At 40.5% G+C, this 24,939-nt stretch overlaps 2 protein-coding genes across 5 annotated transcripts in view; one reads left to right on the top strand and one right to left on the bottom strand.

The window, feature by feature from the left end:
- CD226 (CD226 molecule) overlaps window positions 1-9,690 on the top strand; it is a 43,318-nt gene extending 33,628 nt beyond the window's left edge. For both annotated transcript variants that reach the window (XM_075125327.1, XM_048840156.2), the window contains exons 4-6: window positions 98-209; window positions 5,530-5,590; window positions 9,509-9,690. In XM_075125327.1, the coding sequence (XP_074981428.1) occupies window positions 98-209; window positions 5,530-5,590; window positions 9,509-9,646 (311 nt within the window). In that variant the 3' untranslated portion in view covers window positions 9,647-9,690. The remainder of the gene's footprint in view (window positions 1-97; window positions 210-5,529; window positions 5,591-9,508) is intronic.
- Window positions 9,691-10,596: 906 nt separating this feature from the next.
- DOK6 (docking protein 6) overlaps window positions 10,597-24,939 on the bottom strand; it is a 453,595-nt gene continuing 439,252 nt past the window's right edge. For all 3 annotated transcript variants that reach the window (XM_048840154.2, XM_048840153.2, XM_048840155.2), the window contains one exon: window positions 10,597-23,646. In XM_048840154.2, the coding sequence (XP_048696111.1) occupies window positions 23,395-23,646 (252 nt within the window). In that variant the 3' untranslated portion in view covers window positions 10,597-23,394. The remainder of the gene's footprint in view (window positions 23,647-24,939) is intronic.

Below are 24,939 nucleotides of genomic sequence, written 5' to 3'. Positions count from 1 at the left end.
ATGTTTTTATCTGTATAACTGTTGATTTGAACCTTAGTGGAATGTGAAGAATACCTGCCTCTTCGAACTATTGATGATCTTTATTATCATCTTCTAGAAACTTTGGATCATCACTGGCATATTTTGCTCATTGCTGGAGGGGCTGCTGCCTCATTACTGTTACTGGTCACCATACTGATCATCAGCATCGCTCTTGTTTATCGTAAAAAGTAAGTAGAGTAACAGATCCAATTCCTTAACGACCCTGAGTAGCTCTAAAGTCTCAGGGTATGTCTACACTACGGAATAAGGTCGAATTTATAGAAGTCGGTTTTTTAGAAATCGGTTTTATATATTCGAGTGTGTGTGTCCCCACAGAAAATGCTCTAAGTGCATTAAGTGCATTAACTCGGCGGAGCGCTTCCACAGTACCAAGGCTAGAGTCGACTTCCGGAGCGTTGCACTGTGGGTAGCTATCCCACAGTTCCCGCAGTCTCCGCTGCCCATTGGAATTCTGGGTTGAGATCCCAATGCCTGATGGGGCTAAAACATTGTCGCGGGTGGTTCTGGGTACATATCGTCAGGCCTCCGTTCCCTCCCTCCCTCCGTGAAAGCAAGGGCAGACAATCATTTCGCGCCTTTTTTCCTGAGTTACCTGTGCAGACGCCATACCACGGCAAGCATGGAGCCCGCTCAGGTAACCGTCACCCTATGTCTCCTGGGTGCTGGCAGACGCGGTACGGCTTTGCTGCACAGTAGCAGCAACCCATCTGGCAGCAGACGGTGCAATACGACTGGTAGTCGTCCTCGTCGTGTCCGAGGTGCTCCTGGCCATGTCGGCTGGGAGCGCCTGGGCAGACATGGGCGCAGGGACTAAATTTGGAGTGACTTGACCAGGTCATTCTCTTTAGTCCTGCAGTCAGTCCTATTGAACCGTCTTATGGTGAGCGGGCAGGCGATACGGACTGCTAGCAGTCGTACTGTACCATCTTCTGCCAGGCAGGCAAGAGATGAGGATGGCTAGCAGTCGTACTGTACCATCTTCTGCCGAGCAGCCATGAGATGTGGATGGCATGCAGTCCTTCTGCACCGTCTGCTGCCAGCCAAAGATGTAAAAGATAGATGGAGTGGGTCAAAACAAGAAATAGACCAGACTTGTTTTGTACTCATTTGCCTCCTCCCCTGTCTAGGGGACTCATTCCTCTAGGTCACACTGCAGTCACTCACAGAGAAGGTGCAGCGAGGTAAATCTAGCCATGTATCAATCAGAGGCCAGGCTAACCTCCTTGTTCCAATAAGAACGATAACTTAGGTGCACCATTTCTTATTGGAACCCTCCGTGAAGTCCTGCCTGAAATACTCCTTGATGTACAGCCACCCCCTTTGTTGATTTTAGCTCCCTGAAGCCAACCCTGTAAACCGTGTCGTCAGTCGCCCCTCCCTCCATCAGAGCAACGGCAGACAATCGTTCCGCGCCTTTTTTCTGTGCGGACGCCATACCAAGGCAAGCATGGAGGCCGCTCAGCTCACTTTGGCAATTAGGAGCACATTAAACACCACACGCATTATCCAGCAGTATATGCAGCACCAGAACCTGGCAAAGCGATACCGGGCGAGGAGGCGACGTCAGCGCGGTCCCGTGAGTGATCAGGACATGGACACAGATTTCTCTGAAAGCATGGGCCCTGCCAATGCATGCATCATGGTGCTAAAGGGGCAGGTTCATGCTGTGGAACGCCGATTCTGGGCTCGGGAAACAAGCACAGACTGGTGGGACCGCATAGTGTTGCAGGTCTGGGACGATTCCCAGTGGCTGCGAAACTTTCGCATGCGTAAGGGCACTTTCATGGAACTTTGTGACTTGCTTTCCCCTGCCCTGAAGCGCATGAATACCAAGATGAGAGCAGCCCTCACAGTTCAGAAGCGAGTGGCGATAGCCCTGTGGAAGCTTGCAACGCCAGACAGCTACCGGTCAGTTGGGAATCAATTTGGAGTGGGCAAATCTACTGTGGGGGCTGCTGTGATGCAAGTAGCCCACGCAATCAAAGATCTGCTGATATCAAGGGTAGTGACCCTGGGAAATGTGCAGGTCATAGTGGATGGCTTTGCTGCAATGGGATTCCCTAACTGTGGTGGGGCTATAGACGGAACCCATATCCCTATCTTGGCACCGGAGCACCAAGCCGCCGAGTACATAAACCGCAAGGGGTACTTTTCAATAGTGCTGCAAGCTTTCTGGTGGATCACAAGGGACGTTTCACCAACATCAACGTGGGATGGCCGGGAAAGGTGCATGATGCTCGCATCTTCAGGAACTCTGGTCTGTATGAACAGTTGTAGGAAGGGACTTACTTCCCAGACCAGAAAATAACTGTTGGGGATGTTGAAATGCCTATATGTATCCTTGGGGACCCAGCCTACCCCTTAATGCCATGGCTCATGAAGCCGTACACAGGCAGCCTGGACAGTAGTCAGGAGCTGTTCAACTACAGGCTGAGCAAGTGCAGAATGGTGGTAGAATGTGCATTTGGACGTTTAAAGGCGCGCTGGCGCAGTTTACTGACTCGCTTAGACCTCAGCGAAACCAATATTCCCACTGTTATTACTGCTTGCTATGTGCTCCATAATATCTGTGAGAGTAAGGGGGAGACGTTTATGGCGGGGTGGGAGGTTGAGGCAAATCGCCTGGCTGCTGGTTACGCGCAGCCAGACACCAGGGCGGTTAGAAGAGCACAGGAGGGCGCGGTACGCATCAGAGAAGCTTTGAAAACCAGTTTCATGACTGGCCAGGCTCCTCTCATCACGCTGCCGCCACATTTGAGCTTCAGCCCTGTCTTCAGCCCGCCACTTACTCTCTTCAGCCCGCCACCTCTCCTCCCGGTCATTTTGTGCTTTCCTACACTCTGACATTATTTGCCTCCACGCATTCGTCTGTGCTCTGTCAGTGTGGGAGGACAGCATGAGCTCGGAGAACATTTCATCGCAAGTGCGTTTTTTTTTTCTTTCTAAGCTTCACTAGCCTCTGGGAAGGAGAAGATCCTGTGATCATTGAAACACATGCAGCTGGTGGAGAAAAAAAAAGGGACAGCGGTATTTAAAAAGACACATTTTATAAAACAGTGGCTACACTCTTTCAGGGTAAACCTTGCTGTTAACATTACATACATAGCACATGTGCTTTCATTACAAGGTCGCATTTTGCCTCCTCCCACCGCGTGACTACCCCCTCAACCTTCCCCCCTCCCTGTGGCTAACAGCTGGGAACATTTCTGTTTAGCCACAGGCAAACAGCCCAGCAGGAATGGGCTCCTCTGAGTGTCCCCTGAAGAAAAGCACTCTATTTCAACCAGGTGACCATGAATTAGATCTCACTCTCCTGAGGATAACACAGAGAGATAAAGAACGGATGTTGTTTGAACGCCAGCAAACATACACTGCAATGCTTTGTTCTACAATGATTCCCGAGTACGTGTTACTGGCCTGGAGTGGTAAAGTGTCCTACCATGAAGGACGCAATAAGGCTGCCCTCCCCAGAAACCTTTTGCGAAGGCTTTAGGACTACATCTAGGAGAACCGCAAATGCCAGGGCAAAGTAATCCTTTCACATGCTTGCTTTTAAACCATGTATAGTATTTTAAAAGGTACACTCACCAGAGGTCCCTTCTCCGCCTGCTGGGTCCAGGAGGCAGCCTTGGGTGGGTTAAGGGGGTACTGGCTCCAGGTCTAGGGTGAGAAACAGTTCCTGGCTGTCGGGAAAACCGGTTTCTCCGCTTGCTTGCTGTGAGCTATCTACAACCTCCTCCTCCTCATCATCTTCTTCGTCCCCAAAACCTGCTTCCGTATTGCCTCCATCTCCATTGAAGGAGTCAAACAACACGGCTGGGGTAGTGGTGGCTGAACCCCCTAAAATGGCATGCAGCTCATCATAGAAGCGGCATGTTTGGGGCTCTGACCCAGAGCGGCTGTTCATCTCCCTGGTTTTCTGGTAGGCTTGCCTCAGCTCCTTCAGTTTCATGCGGCACTGCTTCGGGTCCCTGTTATGGCCTCTGTCCTTCATGCCCTGGGAGATTTTCACAAAGGTTTTGGCATTTCGAAAACTGGAACGGAGTTCTGATAGCACGGATTCCTCTCCCCAAACAGCGATCAGATCCCGTACCTCCCGTTCGGTCCATGCTGGAGCTCTTTTGCGATTCTGGGACTCCATCATGGTCACCTGTGCTGATGAGCTCTGCATGGTCACCTGCAGCTTGCCACGCTGGCCAAACAGGAAATGAGATTCAAAAGTTCGCGGTTCTTTTCCTGTCTACCTGGCCAGTGCATCTGAGTTGAGAGTGCTGTCCAGAGCGGTCATAATGGAGCACTCTGGGATAGCTCCCGGAGGCCAATACCATCGAATTGTGTCCACAGTACCCCAAATTCGAGCCGGCAACGTCGATTTAAGCACTAATCCACTTGTCAGGGGTGGAGTAAGGAAATCGATTTTAAGAGCCCTTTAAGTCGAAATAAAGGGCTTCATTGTGTGGACGGGTGCAGGTTTACATCGATTTAACGCTGCTAAATTCGACCTAAAGTCCTAGTGTAGACCAGGGCTTAAAGACCTCATATTGGATAGCCTTCCACTGACATAACTGCTAAGACTGTAACATCCTCTTTAGAATTGGTTTTAAAAAATGGGGTGTGGAAATGTAGCAATTTTTAAAAATGTACCCCTTTTATTCAAAATTTGAAATATCAACACTTGGAAAATTCTGATGCTACAGCTGGTAGAAAAAATTGTTAATGTTTCAAGTTTTTCCTAATTTTTTTAAAAATTTGAATTTCAAAAAATGTCAACACGTTCTAATCTTCATGCTCTTATTAAATGCTTTCATGGCATAAACCACAACTGGCGCACTCTGCGATTACATGCTAAGGGATTAAGTTCTGAATTTATTTCCCACTTGAATCCTCCCATCCCCAAGTATACTGCATCCCCTACCAAATGACTAAAGGTTGTTAAACCTAGATTGTATGTCTTTGTTTTTTGTTGAAGTTGGCAAAAACAACAGTAACAAAATAATGAGACATCTCCCCCCCCTCTCCCCCCCCCCGCAATACAAAGCATTTTTAGAAAAAAGGTCATTTTAGCTAATTGGCAAATGTCTTTTTATTCACCTGAAATGGGGTTGGTTTTTTAAATGTATTATTTATGTCCCAACTTTGTGCTCAGCACTATATGAGACAAAGTCAATTTCTGTCCCAAGGAGGTTACAGTCTATAACTCAGACACAGAAACACTAAGCTGCCCAGGGACCCAGAGGAGAGGCTGATTGGAGTTTGTTCTTTCTTTGCTTTGAGTAAGAAGGTAAACCCAGTTCTCCATTATCTCTCTCATTTCTAGTTCTCCCTGGGAAGCAAAATCCCAAGATGCTAGATGGCCTTTTAAGCCGTTTTTTGGTTATTATTTTTGTACTGAGATTATTGTACAGATCTATGTTGTTAGAATTAATCTGCTAAACTATGTAGATGTGCATTTCCACTGTAACATTCCCGTTGAATGTGTGTCACCAGAAAGAAAAGGAGAAGGATTATGAAGGCCCTGTCGAAAGCCCTGTACTCTACTCAGACCCGGGTAAGACTGGCCAAAGAACTACTTCCTTTTTGCGGGATCTTTTTGTGTGTCTTTCTTTTCTGAGTAATTTAAATGTGACAACATGAAAACAGTACTTTCTGCAGTTCGCAATTTAGATTCTACTCTTACTACTGGTGCTTTTTTCACTGTTTCCCTGAAATATGCTCACACTTGTAAGAGACAGCATGGTGTAGTGGTCTGAGCACTGATCCAAGCACCAGGAATTCCTGAGGTCTAATCCCGTTGATGGGCTCGTCATGCAGGCCACCATTCTCAAGTCAATGGGAGTTGCAGATGCTCAGCAACGCTCCAAATCAGGCCCTGTGTATTTGTCCTAAATATGGATTTATGGGCTGGATTTTGAGCTCCCAATTTGGCTTTAACACCTTTCTGAATTTCTGTTTCCCCTTGAATAAAAATGGATTGTTAGTTTAAGAGGAGTGCTGCAAGGATTAGTTAATATTTGCTAAGGACTCTGATAGTATTAGACATCAAAGTGCTGAATGTTTTGGCAGTGATCCTTCTGTGATATAAGAGGGTAGATATGTTTGCAAATAGTTTACCTTTGGGCTTGAAAGCTAACCCCATCATTCCTCCATATGCTGCATGCATGTTTAATTTTGGACACTAAATGTAACATTGGTTCATTCTATTATTTGATACATCTTCAGTTTGTTTTAAAAGTAATACCTAAACATATTGCATATGTATGCAGGACTTCTGCCATGGGAGAAGTGTAACAGGAGAACTTAGGTGCTGTGTTTGGGAGTGAGATGTGAGTTCATCTACTCTAATTTTGTAGGGCAGATACCCAGTTTTCAGAGGTTTCCCTCTTTTTTGTTCTTTAGAGGTGGGACCCAAACACTAATACTTAAACCTTTTTTAGACATTTGTGTTCCATAAAAAATATAATATAATATAAATCTTTATAGAGCCCTAAGAATGCTAAGGTGAGGGAAGGGTGCCAACTTAATTCTGCTCCTGCCTTTCCTCTACACTGACCCTCAGTCCTGGCTCCTGGGGGGCCACCTTTGCCATCTTTCCCCCTGAACACTATGTAACCTTTCTTAATGGGTGTGTGTCTCTCGCTGCTTCTCCCAGTCACCAGCTTGTACATGAAGCCACTGTGAGTTGCATGGTAGAGATTTCTTTAAAACTCCATCTTTACTCGTAGTCTTCACTGCCTCCCTTCTGTCTTATATTGACCAGAAGAAGGGTGAAGCAGGCTGTAATGGGAGTACAGGCCTCAGGGAAATCCCTGCACTAAGAAATCTTCCCTTTTTCTGTGATAAGGAGCCCTAATGGGACTTGTTCCAACTTTAGGAACTGCCTAGTTCATAAAGCAATTAATGCATGAGGAATCACAAGTGTTTTAAGATTGGACGAATCCTGCAGTTGTTTTCATCTATCTATTATGCCCCAGCTGAAATTATTAATCGTGATTAAGCGCCCTGTTAAACAATAGAATGCTATTTATTTAAATATTTTGGGTGCTCTCTATGTTTTCAAATATATTGATTTCAATTACAACACAGAATACAAAGTGTACAATACTCACTTTATATTTATTTTTGATTACAAGTATTTGCACTGTAAAAAAACAAGGTAGTATTTTTAAATTCACCTAATACAAGTACTGTACTGCAATCGCTTTATCATGAAAGTTGAATTTACAAAAGTAGAATACTCTGCAAAAAAACTTGCATTCAAAAATAAAATAATCTAAAATTTTAGAGCCTGCATGGGCTCAGTCCTCCTTCTTGTAAAGCCAATTGCTCAGACAAACAAGTTTGTTTACATTTGCAGGAAATAATGCTGCCCGCTTCTTGTTTACAATGTCACCTGAAAGTGAAAACAGGCATTTGCATGGAACTGTTGTAGCCAGAGTCCCAAGATATTTACGTGCCAGATGCACTAAAGATTCATATGTCCCTTCATGTTTCAACTACCGTTCCAGAGGATGTGCGTCCATGCTGATGACAGGTTCTGCTCGATAACAATCCAAAGCAGTGCGGACCGATGCATGTTCATTTTCATTATCTGAGTCAGATGCCATGAGCAGAAGGTTGATTTTCTTTTCTGGTGGTTCGAGTTCTGTAGTTTCCACATCGGAGTGTTGCTCTTTTAAGACTTCTGAAAGCATGCTCCACACCTCGTCCCTCTCAGATTTTAGAAGGCACTTTCGATTCTTAAACCTTGGGTCGAGTGCTGTAGCTATCTTTAGAAATCTCACATCGGTACCTTCTTTGCGTTTTATGAAATCTGTAGTGAAAGTGTTCTTAAAATGAACAACATGTGCTGGGTCATCATCCGAGACTGCTAGAACATGAAATATATGGCAGAATGTGGGTTAAAAAACAGCAGGGGCATACAATTCTCCCCCAAGGAGCTCAGTCACAAATTTAATTAATGCATTATTTTTTTTAATGAGCATCAGCAGGATGGAAGCATGTCCTCCGGAATGGTGTCCGAAGCATGAAGGGGGCATATCAATGTTTAGCTTAACTGGCACATAAATACCTTGCAATGCCAGCTACAAAAGTGCCATGTGAATGCCAGTTCTCACTTTCTGGTGACATTGTAAACAAGAAGAGGGCAGCATTACCTCCCGTAAATGTAAAGAAACTTGTTTGTCTTAGTGATTGGCTGAACAAGAAGTAGGACTGCGTGGACTTGTAGGCTCTGAAGTTTTACATTTGTTTTGTTTTTGAGTGCTGCAGTTATTTAACAAACAAAATCTACATTTGTAAGTTGCACTTTCACGACAAAGAGATTGCATTGCTGTACTTGTATGAGGTGAATTGAAAAATACTATTTCTTTGTTTATCATTTTTACAATGCAAATATTTGTAATCAAAAATAATATAAAGTGAGCACTGTACACCTTGTATTCTGTACTGTAACTGAAATCAATATATTTGAAAATGTAGAAAAACTTTCAAAATAATTAATACATTTCAGTTGGTATTCTATTGTTTAACAGTGTGAGTAAAACTGCGATTTAATTGCGATTAATTTTTTCTGGCATGGTGGTTGAAGCATGAAGGGACATATGAATCTTTAGCATATCTGGAACATAAATACCTTGCAATGCCAGCTACAAAAGTGCCATGTGAACGCCAGTTCTCTCTTTCTGGTGATAGTGTAAACAAGAAGAGGGCAGCATTATCTCCTGCACATGTAAACAAACTTGTCTGAGCGTTTGGCTGAACAAAAAGTAGGACTGAGTGGACTTGTAAGCTCTAAAGTTTGAAATTTGTTTTATTTTTGAATGCAGTTATTTTTTGTGCATAATGCTACATTTGTAAGTTCAACTTTCATGATAAAGAGATTGCACTATAGTACTTGTATTAAGTGAACTGAAAAATACAATTTTTCATTTTTATAGAGCACAAATTGATAAAAAATAAATATAAAGTGAGCACAGTACACTGTTGAAATTGAAATCAATATATTTGAAAATGTGGAAAACATCCAAAAATATTTAAAGAAATGGTATTCTAATATTGTTTAACAGTACAATTTTTTTTAACTGTATGATTACTTTTTTTAATCGCTTGACAGCCCTGTCCTAGATGTTTTGAGAAAACTCTGGAACTTTTTGAAATGTTCAGAATACTAAAAGTACCAACTTGTTCCAGGTTCTTCCTCCCATCTCTGTTCTTTCCCACCTTACCTTCACTACTGCAGTATCTTCCAGTGCTGTAAATGAGATCTGGGCTCAAGCAGCTTTTCTTCATTTTTTTGACATTCCTATTATTGTTGTTCTGAGGGCATTCAGAGCCGAACACTAACAGGGGCTCTTGAGCTTTAGCTCGATTGTGAACATCTCCCTTGATTAAATAAAGTGTGGCTATCTAATGAACCAATGATTTGCAGTTCACTGTTGACATTTTTAATGGTTTTATGTTCTTCTAGCCCAGTAACAGTTATGGAAGATCCAACTTTCATGGCACACCAGACAGCAGAAGAGGAGTAGAATCAGTGTCTGGGCAGATGGATGAGATTTATATCAACTACAGAGACTACTCACGCAAACCAAAGACAAGAGCATGAGTTTCTTTCGCATGTCTGAATAAAGTAACCAATGTCGAAGTACAGGCTCTGGATCGTAGGCTGGATTCTCTTTGTACCAGACTGACCTTTATTTTTTTAGTCTCCATCAGCAAAGTGACTTTGATTTATCAGTCCAGCAAGAGATTATTTGTTTGTCTATAATTTACACTTTCCAAGACTTTAACTACATTTTAAGCCATCATTTTGGCAGGCAGGGAGGGAATAAATTAAGGGGCCAATTCAGAGCTGCTGTACTCCAATGGCACTGGAGCTGCATCTGTCTACACCAGGTCTGAATTTGATCTTGGAAGTTTATCTGAATGAGTGAAGCAGAGGGAAAATGTGTTCTTTTCTGTCTAGATCCAGGTGTTTAACATCTACAGTGGCACTCACATTGTGTGCTTTATAGAGTGGTAGCAGAATGAAACTGTTTTTGCTCACTGGTAACATAATACTTGTATTTGATCTTGTCACTTCACATGCAGCCGGTTTTCTCCTGCCCAGAATAAGACGGGTTCACAGGAACTCACCATCCCTCCCTCTTCATGGCCACACAAGATGTTCAAGCAGTTACTCAGGTCCTTATGGTTGAGGAAAGGATAGAAATCTGGCCCTGAGGCACAGCAGCACACTCAGGCCTGGTCTACACTGGGGTAGGGATCGATCTAAGTTACACAACTTTGGCTACGTGAAGAACATAGCTGAAGTCTACGTACTTAGATCTACTTACCGCGGTGTCTTCACTGCGGTAAGTCGACAGCTGACTTTCTCCCATTGACTCCGCCTGTGCCTCTCGCCCTGGTGGAGTACCGGAGTCAATGGGAGAGCTCTCGATTTATCGCATCTAGACTAGACGCGATAAATCAACCCCTGCTGAATTGATCACTGCCCGTTGATCCAGCTGGTAATGTCGACAAGCCCTCAGGTGAAAACAAAACACAAAGACTCTGTCACTGGCAAGTTATATTTAATAATAATTTATTATAAGGTTTGGTTGCACAAAAAATAAATGAGAACAAGGAGGATACAGGAATAAATGAGGCAAAGCAGAAGAAAAAAGCATGATTAAGAACACTTACAAAATGATATGTATACATACACATACATATATGTGTATATATTCTGCAGGAATCTGCAGAAGAAAATGCACAAAAATAGAAAGAAACAAAACCAGAAGGCAGACCTGAGAATTATGGTCTTTACACAAGTGGAATGTCTCTAGGCGTGTGCAGGACAGTCACTTTAACATGAGGGAGGAATCCAGGTAAGTGAGTGCTATTATGAAGACTAATAGTCACATATGGCTGCATACTATAGTGCCTCAACATACTGTATACTGTGTGTCAGGCTGATTAATCACATCTGCTTGGCCTGGTGCTCCCTTTCTCTTTAAACATTAGTGAAAGTGGTACTGAACTTGAATATTTCTGGAAAGGGGAAAAAAGTTAATGTCATTCTTCCTAAGCATTAGTTACCAGTTCTATTGAGTTGGCAGGAAAAGAGCATTGACAGCAGCCTGAAAGCTAAAAGCACATTATAGTTAACCTCTTCTGACAGAAGGCTGGTTTCATGTGAATAAAAAAACAGTGGCCTAGATTCTTCTGGTCATTATGTGGACATGGGAGTCCCAAGCTACTGTAGAGGATCACAGCATTGTGCAGCTAGCCTACATTTCAGCTAAATTGAAGTGTTGTAAGACTAAAAATTCATTCAAACCTAGCATTGAAGAGTTTCATTGTTTACAATGTCAAACACATCTTTTTTTTTTTTTAATATCTGTGTACTCCTCAGCAAATACCTATATACATTATAAGGGGTACTTTTATTTTTTTCCACCGACTGAAGGATTGTTAGCAGATGAACAATGAAATTGCATCATATCGATGAGGATACAATGAAATGTACTATTGATAAGTTGGGTTTTTTTTTACCTGAGTTATCACGTCATACCAGATCATTGCAAATTGTGCACAGTATTAAAAGTAGAGCCCTGTATCAGCAGGCCTTTTCTCTAACCTAGATCTGGTGATCCCATTTATATTCAAATGCCAAGCTGTTAATATAATGTATTCCAGTAGATTTAAGTTTTCTAGTCAGAGCTCTGGATGCCTCAAGATATAATAACCAAGAAGTTGGTAGTGCCCCCCTGTTTTTTTAGAAGCAGAGTTTTCACTTGTAGTGCATTCATACTAGTCTACATAAACTAAAGAGTTGGTTTTACTGAGGGTGAAAAGATGGGGATTTTTTTTTTAACTTGAATAGCTACAGGATCATCTTATTTTCGTTTGTTTCTGGTAAGAGTCCTTGATGTTTCCTTGACATGGTATCTGAGGCCATTATAACATTTCTCTGTACATTTTTTTTTTCAAAATAATTGAACATTTTCCAGATTTTAGGGGGGGAAATCTGTACTGCATATCTTGGCATTTTGTTTCATCTATTTTAATTCAAATTCCATAGATGTTTTGCTTCTACAAAGACAGTATACAGGGAAAATTGTGTCAACACATCACACACAGCATAATAAAAGTAATATATTAATCTTTTCCAATAAACAGACCAAGCAACAGCTTAATTTTGTACCATTATCATAAAGCTATATCAGTGAACAGCAGCTGAACCCCAGATGAAACCATTAAAAAAACAACCTTGTCAATGTTCCAAACTGGCAGCAAAATCAGTAAGTTACTAAAATCTCTTAAGACTAAAGAGCCTGGCTTGCACAAGTTGTCATTAATATGTCAACATTGCCTACAGTTTGTTTTCTAAATAGAAGGAAAAACTTAGTTACCACTGTGGAGTAACTGTTGGCCAGTGCTGATTTTTTAATGGAAACCACTGTAGGTGAAGCGTCTAAGCACAGCAGTTGGGGAGTAGGATTTAAAACCTCTTAAAATGTATGAGTGTGGCTCGAGGGACTGTCTATGGCAAAATTTGCATCGTTTTAAATTAGTGTTCTAGGTACCCACTCTGAAGTCAGACAGCTCACAGGGCACTATTTGTGACTTAGATGATCAAGCTCAGAATTTCACATAATAGGACCAAATTACATCCTTAGCAAATGTAAGAAATGCAATTCCTTTTACAGGTGCTTATTTCCTCTAGGGCAAAAGTATGCAACTAAACTTTGCAATCACTTTTGAACAGAAAAATAGCAATGATAAACACTGAAAATAATGATTGAAATAAGTGTGTTTTTTCTCTACAGCTTAGAACCGTTTAAAAAAAAATCAATGTCCCACAAAGATAACAATAAACCCCAAACAGCAGGCAGATTATGGAATTTACTGAAGGCTATTACAGCATTACTTATTTAAAAATAACCAAACAAACCCAGGCTCCAGAAACATTACTTAAATAAATGAAGCTTACAGGATAAAGCATATTTTCATTAAACAAAAGAGATATTTAATTTGTTAATCTTTAATTAAGGGACCTCTTAGCAGAAAACTGGAATTATACTGATAAAAGCTTTTAAGAAAGGGAAAAGATGGCTTTTCTTCAGTGACACATTAAATCTGCTATGGCTAGTTGTATGCATGTATGTTGTGCGCAAGGAGAGAGACATTTATATGCTTGGTTTATGTTTCAAGGAGAAGACCTGTAATTGATGGCATTATAAAACCTTTTAAACTTAAATACATGTCTCTTGAAAAACTGAGTCCTCCAAAGTGAAATAGTATCTGAAATTGGCCTATTCTGGCAACGCTTCACTCTGCAGAGACAGCCATCTTCCTGGTTCATGAAAAACAGAAAGAGGATCGAACTCCCACTTTAAGGTGCTTTGGGCAGATAGCATAGCAGGGAATTGAGATGCTCTATTGAAATATTTCTTTTAGCTTCCTTTATTCTTAAAAAAATGCTGATGTGTTTTAAAGACAATAAATAATCTGCATCCTGCCAAGGCCTCTATCATAACTTCCCACTTTCTGTTCCTCTTGGCTATTTCTTTCTCTCGGGCCCAGCAGAGCGCATTTTGTCTGCTAGTAGTTGGAGGTGTGAAGGAATGTCTGGAGGGTTTGTTGCTGAGAGGGGGAGAGAAGGGAGCTAAAAGCGTATGTTGGGTTGTACTTGAAAGATTCAGTCAGGTAGGAACTTTGGATTTGGGGGAAAGGTCTGGGCTGAGCCATGAAAAGAAACTGTTTCAAATAACAGATCCTAGGGTGAAGATTACTTGCAGTCTTAAAACTTCTGGAAACCATGGGGCAGATTATTTCTCATATCTACTTTACACCCCAGAAGTTCCATCTAACTCAGTAGGCTAAGTGATTGTCATGTGGCGATGCTCCTCTCAAGTCCAAGGAGGGACACTGATTGACACCAGCACAGTTACCATCTACCTCACTGAGTTACACAGATGTAAGTGAGAGGAAACCCAGGCTCTAAATGCCTCCACTGAATTCAATGGAGTTGTATTTGCTTACACCAGGGCTACAATTAATTGCTAATACCTTGTTTCTCCAATTAAATCTAATTGTTTGCTCCTGTCTTTAATGATCATCGGGTAGCAAGATGACACTCTCCATGTTCTGAGGAATTTTATTTTAAAGCTATTACTTAATTCTGAAATTAACACCACTGATCTGTTGAAATTGTGAAATTTTAGAAATGTGCACATTTCCTTTTACATGTTTTATGTCTAGTTGGACACCAGCCTGACTAGTTCAGGCTCCCAATCTAAACCCTGCTTATAGAATTATTTAGATGATGAGCAAAATTTTCAGAAACATTTAAATGATTGAGGCTCCTAAGTCTCTTTTTTCAAAAGTGACTTAGGCATTTAAGAGTTCAAGTACCACTGACTTGCTATGAAACTTAAGTGCCTAATGACCAGATTTTCTACAGTATTTAGGCACCTAGAGATGTGGATAGGCAAATTGTCGGATTTTCAAAAGCACTGAAGCAGGTTACATGCCTAGTTGCCATGGGAATCAATAGGAGATAGGTGCTGAACCAGCTTTAGTTCATAAAGGTGTTATACACTTTTGAAAATGGAAGGTAGGCTCCTAATGTGCTCAGATGCATTTGAAAATGTTACCTGATGTTTTAATCCATTCTCAGAAGAAAGCAGCTCAGGCATCTACCTCCCACAGGCTGAGATATACCTGGAAAAATTTAGATAGCTCATCAATGCTGGAAAATATGGACCTCGGGGTAAGTAAAATCTGCCACACTCTGCTGAAACACATGGCTGTTTGATTTCCTAATTTTGAAGGATCTGAACAAAATGTTGTATTGAATATTTCCTAAATCTAGCCACCACTCTCAGGGCTTCCAAGACTGAGATGAATTCTATTTCAGAGTGAATGATGCAGTTATCACGCCACCCTGCCTTCTGCTAGCACTGTGTCTAATACAAAGATGGATTCTGGGCACAGTTACTTTTCCATCATGTGGGGTACTCAAAAAAAAAGTTTTACCTTAGTTAAAAGGATAAGTTTATGTTAGTATCTATGGTACAATATTCCCTTATACTTTGGCTTGGCAGAATTCAATTTTTATTTTTTCTAATTTTTGACACATAATATCAATGTTTATTTGTAAACTTATTTTTATCCTTTTAAAATTTCACTATCATGTGAAATTATGGGGGTGGAAGCAACAACATATGTCAAAATATACAAAGCGACCATCCTTAAATCAAAATCTAATAAGTTTGCAAACAGCACTTTTTGTACTGTGACTATTGATAAATTTTGCTGCCATCAATGGAAATATTTTTTCATCAACGTGTGTGTATGGAGAAATCAATGTTTATAGGCATTTACCAATTAAAAATCTAATCCTGTCTAGCCTACCTATACTTTATATAGGAAATAACTGGAAAACTAGAAATACTGAGGTAAATTTGTAAAGTTATCTAAGGCAATTGGTATATTTTTATGAGTAGCCACTTTCCTAGTAACACAGCCAGTACTGAGCAAAGTTGAAAATGCTTATGGGAAAAATGAGAAATAGCTGAGGCCCCCTGGGTGCCTCCCTATGCCAACTGGAAGAAGGCACCACCATACCATAACTCACCTGAGATCTGACACACTCATTATGACAACAGTGAGTTGGGGCAATCTATGTGAAAAAAGGCATCCTGTAAGGTATCCTATTGAAACTGGTAACATGCCAGTGATTAATATTATTGCACAATTTAGCTACAGGTGGTGTATAGAGAATTATAGCTGTGTGCTGGAAATATGGTCTTAAAATATGTTTGGCCAGCAGTGCATAAGCCTAACCCAGCCAAAGGAATATTGTTTCATCGGCTTCACGGTGTTGTCAATGTAAATTGAGCAAGGTGAGGACAGACATATAATGGAAGTACATTTGAAGTAAACACAGCCATAAAACTAGCAGGTAGGGGAGATGACCACTTACCAATCACAATGGGGTATGCTGTACCCTCAGTAAGCCTTCCTGGCTCTTAAAACAGAGACAATGGACTTTGGAAAATATAAGCAGAAACATAAAGCCACTTTGGCATCTATCACCTGAGAGAGACAAGGGGCCAGAGCTCTTGAAATCTTGATCCTTCAACCAAGGCGGGAGGAAGAAGAGGGTGAAGTCTCTGGGAACTGACTGTAGGTGAGAAACCTGCTTAGACGAAGATTGTAACTTGCTGAAGTTAAGTTTTAGTCACTAGAAAGTATATTTTGTTTGTTACCTTTCATATCTCTTTCACTCCTACGTGAAATCACTTCCAATTAGTGATCAGTAGCACATTAGCCATGCTAAATTATAGTCAAAGTACATTTTGCCACATTTTTCTTGTATTTGTTAATAAGAGTAGTATATATTTCAGTTCCATTTGTGTACAACACCATATTTTCTCACAACTTAAAGAAGGTATTCAAGAAAATAAATGTTTTAAGATTTATACTATATCACACAGAAGATGTAAAACCTCCATAATTGTGCACTAATGTATCATGTAGGAAATTTCTCATTAGACTCCTTCTGCATGTCATTGTATGGGCAGAAGCATGAGAACTGAGGGTCCTCAAGTTTTCTTACTTATAGTTGCAGACATTGTTTTTATTCATATAAATGTTTAATCCAATTCTGAAATGTTCCAAGTTATTTGCTTCAATAAAATCTTGCCTCAGTTAGTTCCACAAGCTAAACCAACTATAAATGAGTTTCTTTCATCTAGATTAAATAATGCATTTTAACGTGAGTGCTGATCTTATTTATCCTTTTCCATAATACAAGAACACCTGATTGACCCTCTCTGCACAAATTATTGTTCTGTAGGACCTTGATCCTATGGGTTGAGTGCCAATCTTAACTTCCATTGAAGCCAGTGGAAGTTGAGCACTTTAGTGAGGGTTGAGTACCCTCAGTTTCCACTGGCTTCAATAGGAGTAGAGGGCACCTTGCAGGATCCAATGCTCTATGAGTATCATATCTCCTAAATTACCCTAATCCTTTTAAATCTTTCCTTGTTTTCACTCCTCACCCCATTCCATGCTTCTATTCTTTTTGTTGCCCTTCCCTGAGGGCTCTGTTTACTATGCCCTTTTGGAGATGAGGGGACAAGAGCTGAATGCAGGCTTGAAGGTGAGTACATTCCATTTATTACTGTTTTTCTTACTACAGTCTAAAAAAGTGCTATGCAACTTTTACAAAAAGCACCTCCAGAATTTAGATGCTTGATATCATTGTCATCTGAGGAAGCTTAAAAGACTCCAATATTAATTTTGTCACAGGGATAGCTTTATTTTGTACCATGTTCTGTTCTTGCTGCAAGAGCAGTCATGACAATAGATGTGTAACTGCCATCTTTGTTCTCATTATTGGTGTAAAATTGTCAAGCGACTGGATTAATTTTATGCTGTCTTTCTATGCTTGCTGCAGTCTTTGTTACAAGACAATTAAATATATATTGAGAACAAGAATAAACATATATTAAAAACGGGGGATAACTTTGCTCAGAACTAAAATAGTTACATGGAAAAATCCTCTGTAAAATATATCAATTCCCCTGAATCTCCTAAGACTATAACAAAATAAAGATGCAAATCTATTCATTCTCAGGACACTTTCTACACAGAAAGATAAGGCGGAAATGGTGAAAACTTAACCGTTAGTGCTGTTCAGAATGAAGTGTGAAATTTAAGAAGGGTTTGAACTCCTTTCTCTTAAAGAGCATTTTATATGCTGACCAGGCATTGAGCTTAGTGGGGGGTCACAAGGTGTAACTGAAAACAAGCCTATTTTCAAATGGATTGTAACTCAAGGCAAAAGTTGGCCAATAGGGTGAAAGTGAACTTAAAAGGAAAACCTGTGCTTCATCTACAATAATGTTTTCCTCTTTATTTTTAAATGACTAAACATTTTAAATAAAAATGAACTCTTTACAATTAAATTAACATCTTTCTCTAAAAGTCTACCAAGTATAGGGAACAAACTGTAGAAAAAAGCTACAGAATAGTGTCTGATAGCAAAACTTTCACTGACATGCATAGAGTCAGGATTTTTACCTAGAAGCATAGAGGTAGGGTCTGAAATCCACATTTAAGCACCTAAATAAGTGGTTTCATTTTTAAATGTGCTGAGTACCCACCACTGCCCATTGACTTCATTGCCTTGTGAGTGTCTTGCCTCTTAGAGCTACAGAAGGGCATTCAGTGTACATTCAAGGACCATTCAACTACTATGGTAGTTCCTCTGTGCTTCTTAGTATTCATTTTATTCTAAAGAGTATTTGTTTTACTTGCTCATTCATTTCAAATATCAGACACCTTTCTTCATAAAGTCAGGAATAAGGACTATGCTTGATTTCAGAAGCTCAAGACTTTATCTCCAGAAAGCACTTACGTACTGCATCAAATCTCAACCAGTTCACTTGTAACACCTGTGTCGATGCAACCTTCCACCAGTAAATTATAGGCTGACCCCATAGGCTTTTCTGTGTGGGGGAGAATGTGAGAAGCTAGGATTTGTTTGTTGTGACATAAATTATTATAGGAGAGTGTCACTAATTAGGCTGATGTACGAAGAGGAGTCATTCTATTTCTGGTGCTGCCTCCCTGTCATCTTTAATTAACAATGGCTTTTTGCTACCCTATCCCCCATTCCTTCTGATTTTGTGCAATGGCCATTTCGCTCCCTAAGAAATTATCTATAAAATGTGGAAAAATTACAAAATACAAAACTGGACTTGGAGACAAACAGGTTGCATTTGAATGATGTTTGTTTTTTTGCTTCAGTCCAAAGTGTAGCAATTATGAGATCTGATCATGGAAAACAAAGCCTGCAGGTTACCAGTTAAATTCCAGCCTAGATTGCTCGTGGCCAACCTCCATGCTGAGATCTATGTGACGATTGGCCGATGGGCTCAGTGAGTTTCTAATACACAGATAATGGCATCCCTAAAATCACCAGCATTCTTGGCTCTAATTAGCATCTTTGTTAGCAGTTACAATGGAGGCCAAGAACTGAATGAGCATGAAGTCTGAACTTTACACACAGGTGGCCACTACAGTTCAAGGTTGAGAAGAAGTACTACTCAAGTTGCAGTGGGGGAGGTTTAGGTTGGATATTAGGAAACACTTCTTCACTAGGAGGGTGGTGAAACACTGGAATGCGTTACCTAGGGAGGTGGTAGAATCTCCTTCCTTAGAAGTTTTTAAGGTCAGGCTTGACAAAGCCCTGGCTGGGATGATTTAATTGGGGATTGGTCCTGCTTTGAGCAGGGGGTTGGACTAGATGACCTCCTGAGATCCCTTCCAACCCTGATATTCTATGATTCTATGATTCCTGTTGCATTTGTTCTGCATATAACTAAAGGACTTTATTGCTCGTGAAACATGCTGAGTTGGCTGCTTTCTAATTTCACTTAAGAAAAAAAAGCCGAGTCTGTCTTCAGCTTACTAAACTAGTAACTAAACAGGATGTTTGTGAGCTGTAAATATTGTGAGCCCTACTAGTGAAATTATTGCTATAGAGTCTTTCAGCTGTTTTGTCCCAACACCACCCATAAAATTTGATCTGGTTTACAGGGAAGAACTAATGTAAGGCATAACTAAAACAGTATGTTTATTTTACTACCTGGTTCTGATTTGTTTCTATGGTGTCAAATGTAAGATTTTCCAGAAACTTCATGTTAGACCTTTGCTAGAATGAAACAGAATAGCTTTCCTAACAAATTTGATCCCTGCATTTACTTTACCAACAGATTTGTAAGCTTTTTCCTATTGCTCTACCTCCACCAACTCAAAGGCATAACTTCAGAAGGACAGCATGTAGCTGGAGAACAGGGCTCAAATTGGAAAAGACAAAAGCAAAGCCCAAATAGTTGTACAATTTTTCTACAAGAAGACTCTAAGCTCCAGATTTCAAGATATTTAATGCAGGCAAGCAAAATTGATCCATAATAGTATACTCAGAGCCAAATTAAAGCAAAAAGTGTCATAATGTATCAACTTAAAAACTGGGGAGGGGGCACTGACCACCCTGAGGAAACTACACTACTTTAGAAGCATATTTCATTACTTATCACTGGTCTCCACTCCATTTCCCCTTATCTGCCCTAAGTGAATGCTATAGCTTAGAAACATCAGCATGTGACAATCTACTAGAACATCTCACGTGCTATGATTCTAGTTAGGTGCAACTATGCAGTGCCTCATTTGTATATAATGACTAATGTACACCCTGGGTATTTATATTAGAAAAGTCCTTTTCAAAGTGTAAATCAAAGCTAATTAGATATATTCACATTACCAGAACCACAGAAGTCATTTTGTTGCCCTCTTGCTCTACACAGCCCAGGAGCTGAAATCAGAGTTCAGTTTTCATGCTTCAGGAGTGGACTTCTTATCTGTGTATGTGGCACAGGAATGAAGCTGAGACTTGAATAGGACTCTTTGTGGTCCAAAGGCTTCTTATGGACCCTGGTGGGCTCTAGACTGCAGCTCAGCTATGTGCCAAAAAGGTGGCTCCTTCTGGCAGAACCCCATTAGGAGCTGTATAAAGCTTTTTTCAATGAGAAGCCACTCATATCATAGAGCAGGCATATGCCACAAGTTACTGTAATTCAATGAAGGCAGTGTTTGTGATATGGCTAGCACGAGCCCTTACCAGTTCTTGTAGGAAGTGTAACACTCTTCTGGGGAATGACAAACCAAAGCCTCTTCAGCTGTATCACCTGCAGTTCTGAGGTGGCACATAAAGCAAATGGTAGAATCCACTCATCTGCTTCTGAAAATCCCTGTGTCTGGGGTGTCCATTTTTCTTTTAATGAGTCTTTATAAGATGCTGCAAGTGCTGTTGTGTCTGTCTCTAGCTTCCTTTAAGCTTTAGTTCACTGTCTGAGAAATCAAGTTTTCTATAGGTTTAATTTAACTTAATTTTGGACCTATTTTCCCTCCTTTTTCTTTTGTTTTAGCTGCACCTGAAGGTGCAAGGACTGGTTAAAGAGTTGATAAAAGAATGAGTGGTTTGGAAATTATAGCCACTCAAAGTTATGCAGATAAAGGCAATTACTAAGATTCCTATAAGTGGCTTTTTTTTTTTTTTGCAGGGGACAGCAGATAGTTTCTGCCGTTACAAGGGCTAGACTAAAATAACACAGATTATCAACAATCATATACCACCATATGGACATGTGGTCTGTATGGCAATTCCAATGCTTCCATTTTCACTTTTCACCCTGCCAGTTCCCTGGGTTTTGGACCATGAAGTGACCAACATTGATATCACTGAGGGACACAGTGAATGAGAATCTGAGGTCATGAAATACACAAGAATATTTAGACCAAGAAATATGAAGGAAATTTTTTACACACTCTCTCTCTCTCTTTCTTTTTCGTTGTGGGCAAGCTGCAGCATTTCCAGTTACAAAGAAGTAAAAATATTAGGCCAGCTCGTCAAATGATGTAAATCTGGCATAGCTCCTTTGAACAATGGATTTATGTCAAATTATACCCGCTGAGGATCTGAACCGGATTTTCTTTTTAAAAATGAAGAGTGTAGCTGAGGCTTTATTGATGGGTGCAGTATCATGGGGGCAATTTGCTGACCGTGTTGGATAGCGTATTTCCATTGTGGGGTTAGCCAGTTATGCTATACAGGGGGCTGTTCTATTTGTGAATGTGGTGGGGGAAGAGGCCCAATAAGGACTGGGAAGAGAAAGGCAAAGAAAGAAAAGAATAACCTTGATTAAATGAATCAGCTGCACTCTGTAACAAACAAATCACAAACCTTTTCATTCAGCAGCTTTTCACAGAGGTGTACAAGTTTGCAATCTGTTAGCCTGTAAAATGTTTGGAGAAAAGTCAAACATACTGTATCAATAAATGTTTAGTCAAAGCAGACATTTCTTTTGTACCTTTTTATAAAAAACCCTGCCTTTTTTCAGTTAAATTACCATAGATAAAACTGTTCATGTCATTGGAAAAAGAATCTACTGCTCTTTTCCTTGTTCTGCTGCTTCTGCCAGTCCTGACAACTAATGACAAGAATTCCTCTGGTAATCACGGCAAACAATCCATAAAGAGAATGGACTGTACGGTTGGCTCACATGATACAGAGCAAGTAGATTTTTGTTCCCCCAATTTCCAGCATTTCAGAGCCTCAGATGCTGCACATAAATAATTGATGACCCTTATGAAAAATTAAACATTCAGGGCAGCTCAAACTCATTCTCCAGACCTACATTTGTGCCTTCCCCATTATCCCTTACTGATTCTAAACAAACTTAGCAGGTTTTTTTTAAATGCCTTTCAAGCACGGACAGGCCTAGTTTAGAATTGTTCCATGTCTTTCCAAGGTAATCGATCCACAATCATACACAACACACACAATGTGGCTAAAACAGAAATCCTGGAAAGAAACTGAAAAAATCAAAGTAACAATGACCAGAAGCACAAGAATTAGAGCTAGGCTGCTAGACACTAGCAGAGAATCTAGCTCATTAGGTAGAATAGGAGTTTGCCTTTCAAGAATTCAGCCCAGATTCCTTTGTTTGAAGAATAGTTTCCCTTCTTTTTTTAAAGATATACTTGTCATAACAGTAGACAGTCCTGTTTAGATATTTTGCAGATGTGAAGACTTCACAGTTCTAAGAGCCGGATTCTGCCCTTTAGATACGTATGTACAGCTCTGAATGGCATTCAGAAGCAGAAACTGGCCTTAGGAATTTAAAATGAGAGCTATACTAGGTAGTAATATTACTTTTAATGCACCAAATTCTATTTCCCAAGATATTACTGAAGATTATCTTGCTACTCCCAATATATATATATATATATATATATATATATATATGTTTAGTTAAACATGGTAGCCATGGGAGCCTGATTAAAAAGGTGTTCACTCCTTTTTGTAATTGCAGCTTTGCTTATTTCAAAGGATAACATCTACAGTCGCTATACTGTTTAACGGACAACACTTTTCCAGTACCAATTGGAACCAATGGGCGGTCACTTGGATATAAAAAAGGTGGGTGCTGTCAGTGGAAATGGAGATGGGCAACTTGACCATAGTGTTGGGGGACAAGTCTAACGTTGATTGTGTCGTCATGTTTCCACCCCAGAACAGGTGGTGTCCTGTGAAGCAGAAACCTCTGCTTCACACCAACAGGGTTTCATTGGATTCAATTGCTTTCTTACACCTGGAAATCTGTCTGGTTGTTTTTACATATGGACCAAAGAAAATAAAAATTTAATAAATAAAAAGACTTAGCCTGTCTCTCAGGGAAGTTGCACTGCAGTTTTTAATCTTCACTGTGACCAGACTGGAGCTGGTAGGCCTCAGTTTTCATTATAATTTGTCTTTCGTGGATTCTGAGGGTGCAACTGGCTTCCTGACCCTACTGGCAGGTTCCAGGCTCGATTGTCTCTCTGGTCATCTGTTGTGTGTGTATCATTGGATGAGGGCTGAACTGTAGCTGAATCCATAGCTGCTAGACAGCGACAGGGACTGCTGGTGCTCCTTGGCCGGCTCTGAGGCGTAGCTGGGAAACGTCTGTGCACGAGACACCTTTGTTGAACTGAGACTGTGACCTGGAAGGAAGACAGAGAGCAATGTATTATGAATCAACTTACTGAGCTTCAAAAACAACTGAGCTGAAAATGTCCTCTGAATAGGCTAATAAGATATTAGCCATAGCTCTTTCTGAACTGGCAATATCCTCTATACAAACAAGTGCATCAGATCCATACTGTATTTGGACACTTTTAGCCAAAAACACTCAGACAGAGGAGAAAAAGAACGAACCAAGGCTTTGGCTTCATTTTCGGTTCTCTTCCTTTATTTCCTCCATGAATCAAATTAATAAACACTGATTTATTCATATTTACGCCCTTGTTCCTGGGCTTTTCAGTTAGGGATACCTCCAACAACCCCCGGACCCCATATGATTCGATTCTGTACTGTTTTAGGTGTGCACATACATAAGTTATTTGTATGAGTAATTTCAGGAGCAGGCTGTTATGGGAGAGAGTGACTGTAAGTGGGAGTCATCCTTGCTTTCCCCACATGAAATGACTTTTTATTTTATTCACTAACAAACAAAATATATGCCATTTTTCACAGCAACAGTTACCATGGTCAAGTTCTAAAGTGCTCTTTTAGGAAAAAGGCTATGTAAGTCTCACTAGTTCTTTTGGAAGCTCTGGAGAGCTTTCACCAGGACAGAATTCAATTAGTTATATCCTTAGTTAAATCCAATTAGTCATGCATCCGATGAAGTGAGCTGTAGCTCACGAAAGCTTATGCTCAAATAAATTGGTTAGTCTCTAAGATGCCACAAGTACTCCTGTTCTTTTTGCGAATACAGACTAACACGGTTGTTACTCTGAAACCTATTTTAATGTAGTAAATAGCCTGTGAAGTCACAATAGTTCTTCATGTGGATCAGCTTTGTTTTTAAAAACCTCTAAGAGATCAGGTTCTTTGAGGAATATTTTAATGTAAAAAGAAAAGGTGGCACCTTAGAGACTAACCAATTTATTTGAGCATAAGCTTTCATGAGCTACAGCTCACTTCATCGGATGCATACTGTGGAAAGTGTAGAAGATCTTTTATACACACAAAACATGAAAAAATACCTCCCCCCACCACACTCTCCTGCTGGCAATAGCTTATCTAAAATGATCACTCTCCTTACAATGTGTATGATCATCAAGTTGGGCCATTTCCAGCACAAATCCACTCTCCTGCTGGTAATAGCTTATCTAAAGTGACCACTCTCCTTACAATGTGTATGATAATCAAGGTGGGCCATTTCCAGCTCAAATCCAGGGTTTAACAAGAACGTCTGGGGGGGGGGGGGTTAGGAAAAAACAAGGGGAAAT

This window comes from Caretta caretta, chromosome 2 (assembly GCF_965140235.1).
Source record: "Caretta caretta isolate rCarCar2 chromosome 2, rCarCar1.hap1, whole genome shotgun sequence".
Taxonomy (NCBI): Eukaryota; Metazoa; Chordata; order Testudines; family Cheloniidae; genus Caretta; species Caretta caretta.
The sequence above is the reverse complement of the archived record's forward strand: the minus strand, read 5'-3'. Positions and strand labels throughout refer to the sequence as shown.